General features: G+C 42.6%; 1 protein-coding gene across 1 annotated transcript in view; it reads right to left on the reverse strand.

Moving 5' to 3' along the window:
- Nucleotides 1-12,697, reverse strand: part of SLIT3 (slit guidance ligand 3) — a 946,021-nt gene that overhangs the window by 181,999 nt on the left and 751,325 nt on the right. Inside the window, exon 19 of the mRNA XM_090064655.1 lies at nucleotides 592-755. Within this exon, the coding sequence (XP_089920781.1) occupies nucleotides 592-755 (164 nt within the window). The remainder of the gene's footprint in view (nucleotides 1-591; nucleotides 756-12,697) is intronic.

Raw genomic sequence — 12,697 nt, forward strand, 5'->3', positions numbered from 1 at the left:
AGCTGTGAAATTATCCAAGCAATTTTTATTCATGAACATGTCTTTCTAAGAAGTGCTAATCTGTATTGAGAATGATGGAGGGGGGAAAACAGGAAAGGGAAAAAAAATCCTATTATTATGTGACAGTGCAATCAAGGTATGCACATAATTCAATTAAGTAACTATGTGATCTTTTACCATAGCTCATGGCCTCTGCCACCCACTCCCTCGGTGTTTATTAAACTAATTTGTGTATCTTATGTTAAATGACACACTGATTTTGCAAACAAACACACAACCTTCTGAATCTATATATGATACCCATTCATTATTGATGTCCTGACTGTAAGGTCTTTGGGATGAGTTCTGCATCTCACTGTAGGTCTGCAGATGTTTATCTCCATGCTTGGAGGGGAGGGGAGCCCAGCTAATATACCAACAGGGATAAAATTAATTTTTTGGTATGGGACAACAACATCTAAGAGATATTGTCTCTTGTTTGTGAACCATTTTACTTCAGCTGTTTTTATTCAAACACAGTAGGTGAGATAGAGAACCCTAGGAAAGTTGCTAGTGTACAAGTTCAATACCAAACCCATCTGATTTTCTTACTGTCACAGGTGAAGTCCTTGGCATCCACATCTTGAATTGGAATATCTTTTAAGAAAAAAGGCTTCTGGCAACGGGGATTTCCACTGACAACTCTCTTTCTCATCAGCCATTTTCCTAGCCATGCCAGATGGCAGTTACAGTTAAAAGGGTTGGACAGCAAATTACTGAAAGGGAATTAAGAAAAAATGGTTAAAACATGGTGAACAAATACAGAAATCCAATGACTAAAGAAAGGTCCCTGGATTTAGGGCTCCAGGCTTCTGTTCAAGTTCTCAGTGAGAGCTCAACCCACTATAGACACAGATTTAGGACAGTTCCACATACAGACTTTGTATCAGGTACTTATCCTGGGACATTTTTCACCTGTAGATGCAATTATTATTCCTATTTTCAAGAAGGGGAGGAAGGAGGATCCAGGCAACTACAGGCCAGTCAGTCTCACCTCTATCCTGGGTAAAGCCTTTGAAAAGATTATTAAGACTCATATATGTGAGAGCCCGGCAGGAAAAATAATGCTGAAGGGAAAGCAGCACGGGTTCATAGCAGGTAGATCATGCCTGACTAATCTAGTTTCTTTTTATGACCAGGTTACAAAACACCTGCACGCAGGAGTAGGGTAAGATATCATTTATTTAGACTTCAGGAAGGCCTTCGATACAGTATCCCACCCCATACTGGTGAACAAATTAAGAGGCTGTGACTTGGATGATTACACAGTCCGGTGAGTGGCTAGAGGGTCATACGCAGACAGCGGTGGTAGACGGTGTAGCGGGGTACTGAGATGCCTGCTACTTAGGAAGCAGTAAGTAAGGAGCCCAGCTGCAGGTTGCCAGGGCAACCAGTAGAAGTCAGTTGACAGGAAGGGGCAGGGCCTGGCCCCTATATAATTCCTAGGCTGAGGCCAGGCAGGGAGTTCCCTGATAGCAGCCATAGAGGAAGGAGTTCTGCTGGACTGACCAGAGAGGAGAGGCTAGACCGCAGGTATAGCTGTGAGACTGGGGGAAGGATAGAGCACCCCTGATGTGTTGGGACTAGTGTTATAGCCAAGTGGCTTGAATTTATGTTGTAGTGAAGAGGCTTGAGTTTCTCTTTGCTGTTTACTAATGGTGGTTTGGGTGAGGCTATTAGGGGTTGGAGGAGGCCTCATTGGGGATCCACGGTAGCGTGGGGACCCCGGTGCCAGAGAGGGCACAACATTTGGGGTGCACTGACCCGGTGCCAGAGAAGGCGCAGCATTCAGAGGTGCACTGACCTCAGCCCCGAGAAGGGGAGAGAAGACTTGGAGGGCAGGTAAGGCCGAGGCCGCCTGAGCCCTGCAGAAGGTTCAAGACCCTAAGGAAGAGATTTGGGGGTCAGGCACAGCTATGACCACCTGAGCCCCAAGGCAGTGAGAAGCCCTAGAGCAAAGGGGGCAGCAAGAAGCCAGAGTGCCAGTGGGGCGCAGCTGCGAGACGAGGGCCACGGAGAGCCCGAGCGCCGGAGAGGGAGCAGAGAGTGAGACAGATGGAACAACATCTGGTACATCACTGAGGCTTGGGGCATGGTAAAGGGGTGGGTTGGAGCCACACATTGCCCATAAGGCCAGGGTGCATGGAAACCCCATTGTAAGAACAAGATGAGTGCCAACAGGAGAAAACAGTGTCCAAGAGGACGAAAGGCAGCCTCCCTTTAATATTTAAGATCGAGACATGGCAGACGAGATTTTGAGGGTGCTTGAAGTAAACTTGGCATGGTAGGGGGTGCTAGGGGAGATCACAGCCACTCCTAGGACCCTGCTCTGTGACAGACAGGTAGGTATCAACCTGGAAGGACACGGGCAGTGGGGTCCCACAGGGCTCGGTCCTTGGACAGATACTCTTCAATGTCTTCATCAGTGACTTGGATGAGGGAGTGAAGTGTACTCTGTCCAAGTTTGCAGATGATACAAAACTGTGGGGAGAAGTGGATATGCTGGAGGTCAGAGAACAACTATAGGCAGTCCTGGACAGGTTGGACAAATGGGCAGAAAACAATAGAATATGATTTAACAAGGAGAAATGCAGGGTGCTGAATCGGGAAGGAAAAACATCCAGCATACCTACTGCCTAGGAAATGACCTGCTTGGCAGCACGGAAGCGGAAAGGGATCTCGGAGTCCTAGTGGACTCCAAGATGAACATGAGTCATCAGTGTGACGAAGTCATCAGCAAAGCTAACAGCACTTTACCATGCACTAGCAGATGCATGAAAAACAGAACCAAGGAGGTGATACTTCCCCTCTATCGGGCACTGGTCACACCACAGTTGGAATACTGCGTCCAATTTTGGGCACTGCACTTCAAGAGGGATGTGGATAACCTGGAGAGGGTCCAGAGAAGGGCCACTCATATGGTTAAGGGCTTGCAGGCCAAGCCCTATGAGGAGACACCAGGGCACCTGGACCTCTTCAGCCTCCACAAGAGAAGGTTGAGAGGCGACCTTGAGGCTGCCTATAAATTCATTATGGGGGCGCAGAAGGGAATTGGTGAGGCTCTGCTCACCAAGGTGCCCCTGGAGGTTATAAGAAATAATGGCCATAAGCTAGCAGAGAGCAGATTTAGATTGGACATTAGGAAGAACTTCTTCACAGTTATATTGGCTGAAATCTGGAATGGGCTCCCAAGGGAGGTGGTGCTCTCCCCTACCCTGGGGGTCTTCAAGAGGAGATTAGATAGGCATCTGGCTGGGGTCATCTGACCCCAGCACTCTTTCCTGCCTATGCAGGGGATTGGACTAGATGATCTATTGAGGTCCCTTCCGACCCAAACATCTATGAATCTATGGCAGTGCATAAAGCTGGTGTAATGAAACTGTGGCAGCAAGGAAAATAAAATCATATCAGAGTCCATGCTATTTTGTTTTAGGCCAACACCCCATACCTACAAAATGCTTTATAGTCACAGACAGCAAGTCAGCTAATATATTTAGTACCCTATTGTTTGCAATATTCTAGAGCAATGGGTGTATAATTACAAGTTGGTCTGGAACTAACTGCTAAAAGTTAAATTTAAAGCAAAAAATAATGGGAGGTAGGGGGAAACTCATAATGACTTACAAAAATTCCCAAATTTTATTTATCTCTACTATGACCCACTGGAAATGTGAACCATGTTGCTAACATACAACACTCAAAATATAAAAGACAAGGAGTAGCTTTTAGATTTAAAAAATGTCATCATCATACAACTTCACTCAGATGAAGGCAGATGAAGACATTGGAAGCATCACTGTATTTGTAACTTTATTAAAATGTTTTCCATTTTCTTTCATCCATAATAGGACCATATAAAAATATCCTGCATATTCTGCAAATACACATTCTTTGGCACAAACAATATTGCCATGAGCCAAGTGTTTACATTTACAAAATGAATGCAGCCAGTATGCAAAGGCCATTTACTCCACTGCCAGTGAAAAGTCTGAGTCATGGTCAGAGATAAAGTTGCATGATATGAATCCTCAGAACAAAGCAGAGAACACCTGAGAATAGACAGAAGTGCAGCTTCCAGCTGTAACTCAGAATGATTTCTGCAAAGTGTTTTGAGTTACAAGGTTACCCCAGACCAAGCAAAAGTTCACTGTTGGTTCCACGGGCTGCGAGCCTGCAGCCAGGTTCCCATAGCAATGGCTAGGCTCTCTGCCAACAGGAGATGGAAGGAGCAGAGGGAGCTCATTCTTGGGGCTCCCCAGCTGGTGCTCAAGGGAGGGGGTGGGTGAATTGGAGCCCCCCACTTTGGTGGGGCTCCAATACACCTGCCCCTCCCTCAAGGCGGGGGGGCTTGAAAAAACCCCCAGACTGAACTCCCTCTGCTCTCATTCTGAAAACAGTGACAGGCTGGTAGCGCTGCAGCCATGAGTTACAGAAGATGCTACATTTTAAATATCGTTACTTGATACCTCATGCAATGAGGGGTCAAATTTTCACTCAATCAGCCATTTTTTAAAGCTGTTTGCAGCCATACACTTGTTTGGTCACAGCTAGAAACAGCTTTCTGTGGCTAGATTGGGCAAAAATTATCACTTCTATCTGTATATGTACAATCAACCTCTTGGAAAAATAGCTGCAAAGAACTTACAGAAAATTTCAAACATCTAGATCATCTTTATGCAGACCATCGCTAAGAGTTTAATCCACAAAATTGTCCTGTCTACTCAGCAGTTACATTCATTTTATGGAGAGAGAACCTGTGCCAGGGAAGAGTTACTGAAATTGTCTGGATTTACAGAGATTCAATAGCATGGGGTGACCAACTTGAGGCATGGGTACCACAAGTGGCATGAGCAACCTCCGTGTGCAGCATGCAGCAGATTAGGGACAGGCAGCACAGCAGCAGATAAGGGAGGAAGCAGAGAGCACAGCAACAGATTAGGCAGGGAGCACAGGGGGGACGGAAAAAACAGAGCAACAGATTAGGCAGAGATGAAGATCTGAGTGGCACTCGGGGAGAGTTCCAGGTTAACTTGTGACACACCTACCAAAAACTGTTCACCCTCAGTGCAGTAGAAGATCTGTGAAGAGAATTCAGGATTCCTAATCCCAGTATCACATCCAAACAAATTAAATATAAATTCTCTTTGTTGAGACAGCCTTGATGACCAGATTTGCTAAAGCTGTACTAATTTGGGCTCTAATTCATTAATAAAAATGGGGGAAATATGAAAAACATATCTTTTTCCTGTACCTTCACATTACAAGTTGCAAACTTTCAAACTGTACTGTACTCTAATCAGTACATCATTACAGTAAAAAACAGCAAAAATCTCTTGCGCATTTTTATGTGGTAGAGAATTCTCATTCACCTGGAGTAGCACAGTTGCTATGCAGGCAGGCCTAACATCTTCAGTGCAACTAATTGTGTTGTGTTGCGTATTTCTAATACAAGTGGCATGCACAGGGCTTTAAGGCATCTCTGCGTCTCTTCATGTATACTGTTGAAATTTAGCAGCTGCTTTTATATTTACATTCAACTCGGTTTCTCAGGCACCCCTATCCACGAGTGACTGGTGCCTCCCAAGTTTGGGGGGACACCAGATTGCCGACGGGGAAAGGGGGTTCCCCAGCGGCTACTTGCCAACCAAGGGGGTCTCACAGCAGCCGATCGCTGAGCCAGCACTTCCGGTTTTGTGTGGCTGGTGCTTCCAGGGGGTGCATAACCAATGTCAGGGGGTGCAAGTGCACCCGCGTGCACCCCTTCTGCATCGCCAGTGCAACTCACCTTATTTCTTTGGTACTCTGCTCCAGCCCAGAGAGCCCACCTGCAACATCTAATATACAAACCAACTCCTAGCAGGGATGGCTTTAGCTAAGATTGTATAACAATCTACACTATGTTCCTCTTCTCAGTTGATGCTTTGGGAATAAAATGTGCCATTCCTGGCTTCTACCTAAAGGTGACATTTATTTAATTTTTTTTTTTGGATTTTTGAAAGGGAAGAGACCTGATAAAAATGGCCAAGCCAATGTGGTCCAGATGGAGAATAAATAAATATATATTTAAATCAAAGAAGGATTTCTGATGCTTTTCAAAAAGGACCTACATCTGGAATGGCTGTGGGTAGAAAGGTGAAAGCTGTTATAGCCATAAACCTTTGCATTGGGTGGGGGGGTGGTATAAGCTCCTTAGCCTGTAGGGATAAATTAGCTGCATCCAAAAAGAGAAAAATTAAGGGTGGAGGAAGATGTTAGGTTTTTCGCGTATTTTGCAGGGTTTACAAGGATTGAGTGAGGCGTCCCAAATGGGTGTTAAGGACCAGGGAAGTGTCTTATGTTCTGACGCCTAAACACTGCTAGTCTGTCCAAGCTCAGGGGCCTCTTGATCCTCTCTGCAGCATGCTGAAGTTAACGAAACTCTAAACATATCTTTACAGGGGCACACTCTATGAAATTCTGGATAAGGTGATCCCTTCTTAGACATCTTGGGGATTTCATAGCTGCTAGCCAAACTTGGGCATTACCCAACTAGAGTTACCCAATTAAACACCAAGGACAACATTCATTTCTAATCAGACTATATGGCCCTTATCCACTTCAGGTCTTCTCTTAACTTCAGGTTTTTGAGGGCTTGCACTATTCCCCTGCACAGGAATGAATTTTACTGCAAATTTAATGTCCTGTCTAATATGAAACATGAACACAAGCCCCCTCACAAACAAATCCAGTAATTTAAGCAATTCTGCATTTTATTTAATGTTCTTGTTAAAAAAGGAACACTGCTCTAAACCAGCTTGGCACCAAGTCCCTGGGACCTGAATCCAATGTCTCCTTTTTAATCGAAGAAAGAAACAGCACCGGCACATTTCATTTATGTCATTTCATGAACTGAAAAACTGGCTCCAGTTTCTTCTCATTTATTGTAAATCTGTGATGGGTCTAAACCAAAAGTCTTGGATGAACAGAGTTGGCAATGTTAAAAGCTGGTTCTGTGTTCAAATTGATGTTTCTGTTATTCAAATATGCAACATTAGAATGTGAGAACATAAGAAGAGCCATTTACTGGGTCAGACCATAGGCCCATCTTGAGCAGTACCCTGCATCACACAATGGCAGAAAGTGGATGCTGAAATGGAGAATGACCAGGATGGTTTTTCACATCTCCTCTGCCACGTGTAGCCTCCAGCATTTAAGGTCTAGAAAGTTCTGATTCAGAGGCCCTGAACTCCCATGCTCAAGAGCTACTGATGCGGCTTTCCTCCAAGAATTTGTCCAATCCCTTTTAGAATCTGGCTAAACTGCCAGCTTCCACAACATCTGGTGGCAATGAATTCCATACTTTAATTACAAGCTGTGTGCAAAATAACTTCGTTTTGTTACTTTTAAACTTACCACCTACTAGTTTCATTTTATGACCCCTAGTTCTCGTAGTGTGAGAGTGAGTAAATAGTAAGTCCCTATTTATTTTTTTCTTCATCATTTAGTATTTTGTAAACCCTTATCATGTCCCCCTTCAAACTTTTCATTTCTAAATTGATTAGGCCTAACCTTTTTAGTCTCTCCTTATATGAAAGCCCCTCCATATACTGACCAGTCTTGTTGCTCTTCTTTGTATGTTCCTCGGTTCTTCTATCTCCTTTTTGAGGTTTGGGGGGCCAGACCTGGGCATAGTATTCAAGGTGTGGACATACCATGGAGACATAAAGGGCATAATGATATTTTCCTTTTTCTTTAAAATTCCCTTAATAAGTCCTTTACTTTACTTTTTTGACATTTTCTGAGCATGTAGATGATGTTTTTAGCAAACATCCCACAAAGGACTCCCAGTTCTCTTTCCTGTGTGGTAACAACTACTGTACAGACCATCATAGTGTTGGTACAGTTTGGATTATTTCTCCCCATGTGCATCACTTTACACTTATCTATACTGAATTTCATGTGTCATTTAATTGTCTCATCCTCCTGTATTTCATTACAGTCTACCTTGGTTTTTACCACTCTGAATAATTTTGTCATCCACAAATTTGGTCACCTTGCTACTCTCCCACTTTTCTAAATCATCTATGAATATGTTAAACAGCACTGGTCCAAATACAGATCCCTGGGGGACCCTGATTTTTAATTCTTTCCATTCTGAAAACTGACCATTTATACTCATTCTTTTCTATCTTTAAGCCAATTTTTAATCCATGAATACATCTTCTTTCTTTAAAATCATGACTTAACTTAACTTAGTTAAGAGCCTCTGACGGGGAACCTTATCAAGAGTTTTTTGGAAGTCCAGATATACTATGTCAATTGGATCACCCTGATCCCCTGCCCACTGCCATACTCGAAGAACTCTAGCACATTGACAAGGCATGAATTTCCTTTGACAAAACAACTTTGTTTCCTCCCCAGGAAATAATGTTCATCAATATACTGAACGATTCTTATTTTTATTATTACTTCTACTGGTTTTCTAGGAACACAAATTAGACTCAGTGGACGGGGTCCCTGCTACAGCTTTTTGTAAATACTGGAGTTACATTGGCAATCCTCCAGTCCGCTGGTACCAGGGCTGGCAATCCTCCAGTCCTTTGCTACCAAGGTTGCATACTACAGTTAGGAGTTCAGCAATTTCTGATCTGAGTTCCTTCAGGTCCCTAGGCTGAATACCATCAGGTTGTAGTGATTTGATACTGCTTAGTTTATCAAGTTCTTCTATGATCTCATCTACTGAAACCTCAGTTTGGGTCAGCTCCACTGACTTGTCCCTAGAGAGGAGTGAATCTGATGAGGGAATCTCTCTAACATCTTCTACAGTGAAGACAGATGCAGCAAATCAGTGGCGATGTGCAGGGGGTGCACATGCACCCCCTGAGAGCGCTGGTTCCCTGTCAGCCAGTGTTCTGGGCAGGGGGGCAGGTGAGAGCACTGGTGCCCCCCCCCCCCCCCAGAGCACCAGCCAGATAGTGAGGGCTCACTTAGAAGTGCCAGCAGTGTGCCTGGATGTGCCAGCGGTGCACCGCTGCCACTTGAGAGTTGGCAGGACTTGCCAAGGGGGACCCCCGCACCCACCAGCGGGATCGGTTACAGAGGGAGCCCCTCCCCCCCGATCCATGAATGGCCACTGGGGGGCATGCAGCAAATGCATTTAGTTTCCCAGTAATGGCCTTGTCATCCTTCAGCACACTGTTACAACCTGGTCATGCAGGGCCCCAACTGACTCCCTGGCAGGTCTCTGGCTTCTAACATACTTAAAAATAATTTTTATTGTCACCTTTTATGTCTCTAGAAATTTTCTCCTCAAACTCTTTCTTTGTTTGTTTTATTATGGTCTTACAGTTGCCAGAGTTTATACTCATTTTATTTTTCTCATCAGGATTCCATCTCTTGAAAGAAGCCTTTTTTCTGCTTATTGCCTCTGCAACTCCACCATTAAACCATGCTGGCTTTCTTTTGGTCTGCTTTCCATTTTTTTTTTTTTTTTTGATTTGCGGTATGCATTAGCTTTGTGCCTCCAATATGGTGTTCTTAAGCATTTCCCATGCTGTTTGCAAATTCTTCACCTCCTTCGGGACCCTTTTTAACTTCTGTGTGAAACTTTAGCTTCCTCATTTTGGTGTAGTCTCCCTTTTGAAAGTTAACGGCTACCGTGGTAGATTCTCTTCTTGTCTCCTCTCCTACGTGGCTGTCAAGCCAAACTGCACTGTAGCCACTACTGCAGAGCAGCTCCATAACTATTAACCTTTGCACCAAATCCTGCACGCTGATTAGTACTAGGTCAAGAACAGCCTTTCCTTTTGTAGGTTCCAGGACCAATTTCTCCAGAAAGCAAGCTTCTAGTATTATTATTAATAGTATTAGTGAAGCTTGGGTTTTTCAGTTAAATCTCATTGCATGATCAGCAGTTGGAACCAAACCTTTCTTTATTGTTTCTGTTTTAGGAAGTCTGATTTTCTAAGTGTGCTGCATTAAATATATTTACAAATGAGTTATCAACGAATCATATTTTTTTCTAAATAAACTGACACCTTCAGTAGTTTCTTTCTAATTGTACTAAAAAACAAACAGATTTCTGAGCACCATAACATAGCTCAGGTTGTTTCCACGGCACCATTATGATGCAACCCTTAACAGGACCATGAGGTCAATAGCAAAGCATCATGTGGAGCAGAAGCTTCACTGCAAAATTCTTTTAGACAACAAGTAACCCAAATGCCTGGAAGGGACAATAAATAGCAGTGGTATTACAGTGTAGTTTGACTGAGGCCATTAAAGTGGAGATTTTCAGATCACAAGAAGTAATGTTTGACAGTTAAAGTGGTATAAAATTAACTAATCAGATCTTCTATACTTAGTGACAGAACCATTCACTTAGAAATGAGGCAAGCAGGATTTTAGCAGAGCTGGACAATGAGCATTTAATTCTAAAAGGTTTCAGTAATACTTTTCAAATGAAAGGTTCATAGAGACCTTGAAGTAAAGAAGCAGACAGTCAAATAAAAATGTCATTATTGAAAACTGTCAAGCAGCTTAAATTGCCAGAAGTTTTAATATTAAAAGGAATACTGGCAATTTGCTAGAGGTCTGAATTGTAACTAGGTTTGTTGTTGTTAAAATCAGCTCGGCAATATCCTCAGAAATCTAGGTAAACTCATTCAAAATCACAAGTCAATGAGGCCTTTTTGTATGCTTAATTCATGGGAAATTTCCTGTGTGTAAAACGTGATTCCCTGAGTGCATGGGGACTGGGAGTCAAGTAGTGAGCATTATGCAGGCATAAATGCAAACACATTGAAATATTTGGACTCCAATGAACTAATTAATTTAACACTCTGGTAGTAAGGAATAATAAAAATAGCTGTGATTTTACTGTGACTCAAGAAAAAGGTATGCACTTCTCTACTGGAAACCATTCATTTGAGTGCTATTTTCAGAGCTGCAAACATTCTGATAGCATCAATGGTGCTGGCACTGATGTCAGCAGTAAGAAGAAGAGACCAGTTGCTTTTTAATTCTGGTGAATGGGGCAATACAGATTTTGACAATTGTGAATATTTGTTCTTGTAACTCCCAGATTGGTTCATATTTTCAGATTAACAAATGCAAAAAAGTAAATCATTACAAATAATAAGTAACTCTCATAATTTGGGGTGAATGGGATAATGAAAGCTTGAACTGGCTGAGTCACAGAAGCAATATATTTGATCTTTCATAGTGTCATCATCTAGGTATACTCTTCCATAATGGCATTCTGTTATGAAAAGAAAGCTGAGAAAACACATTTATTCATTTTGCATTTATAGTTGAAAGGTCACTGTAGCCTCAACCACTGTCCATAAAAGTCAAAGGGAGCCTTTCTTTGACTTCTTTCAATGTTGAGTCAAGCTATATACAAAATCTGCTGAATAAAATTCTTTGGTATTTTCAGGGAAACAGCATGCATCTTCCATAGCCAAAATGGTTACTACTGAGAACTGTAGGACCAATAGTGCAATCAAATGATCACCAGCTTTAACAGATACTACTAGAAGTTATAATATCCTTTACTTGCAGGTGAATGATATACAGGAAGGTGTAAAAACTTCCCTGATACTGAAACTTTACAGGAACAAAAATTAGCCTTGGAACCAAGATAAAATGAGTGAAACACCAGCTTTATTTCTTTATAGGAAAGCACAAATGACCTAGCTTTCCTGACATTCAGAAGTACTTAAGAGCTAGTTCCTTCATTTAGCAGATATCTTGTAAGGGCATGTAGAGGATAGGAGGATGGGAGCAATGACTGAGTGAATTTTTTTAAAACAAATACATTAATTGTAGGCAGCACAGTACAGCTGCCTTTTAGAAGTGTGAAATTCAGGCATGAATTTCCTTGTAGGCTAACTCTGGGGGATGTTGCCACGTATGGAGTATCCATGGAAAGAGGCAAGAAGTGACTGTGGCAAAAAGCAAATAACCAAGCAGACATAAGTAGCAATCCTCACAGCACAGGGGATGAGCTAGCACGTGTGGACTAGCTTTTTGGAAGTCTGACTTAACCAGTATATATGAAGGAGCCTTGCAAATGGAGAACAGTTCCATTAAACTTCTTAAGTTTTTAGAAGTATTTTCTGGAAGGGGGAAGAAAGGGGAGCTGTGGCTCTTGTCCTAGTTCCATAGTACCACAGCATGAGAAGACTTGCTGGGCAAAGGTTATGGTTAACAAACAGCAGAGACAATAAAATAAACAAAGGTGCAACAGAGCATCTCTGCTATCTCCTCAAAAATATCTTGTGATAAATTTAAAGCAAGAAAATGCCATAGGGGTTACTTTGAAAGCCAAAAAATGCAAGAACAGCAAATAATTTGTTTTGGTTGGACAGTTTGGATGTGTATTCAGGGCAGAGTGCAGGGGACTAAGTAGACAACTTTCATTAACAGCTACACCCATTTCCCATTCACAGCTGGGAACACAGACCAGACTCCCTCTATATTTATCAGTCTATGTTTAGTGCTAAAATAGATAGGAAGCCAGAAAATGTAGAAGAGAAAAGACAGTGATGCTGTAGGCATGTCTTGAGAACTCTGTGAAGATGTTTAGGCTGGGATTTTCAAATTCCATGTCAACAAGAACTCTACCCCTGACTGTCCTCAGCTCCTTGGGAAATCCTAGCCTTGGAGACTCATTTAC

This window comes from Crocodylus siamensis, chromosome 10 (genome assembly GCF_052110815.1).
Source record: "Crocodylus siamensis isolate JL-2025a chromosome 10, ASM5211081v1, whole genome shotgun sequence".
Lineage (NCBI taxonomy): Eukaryota > Metazoa > Chordata > Crocodylia > Crocodylidae > Crocodylus > Crocodylus siamensis.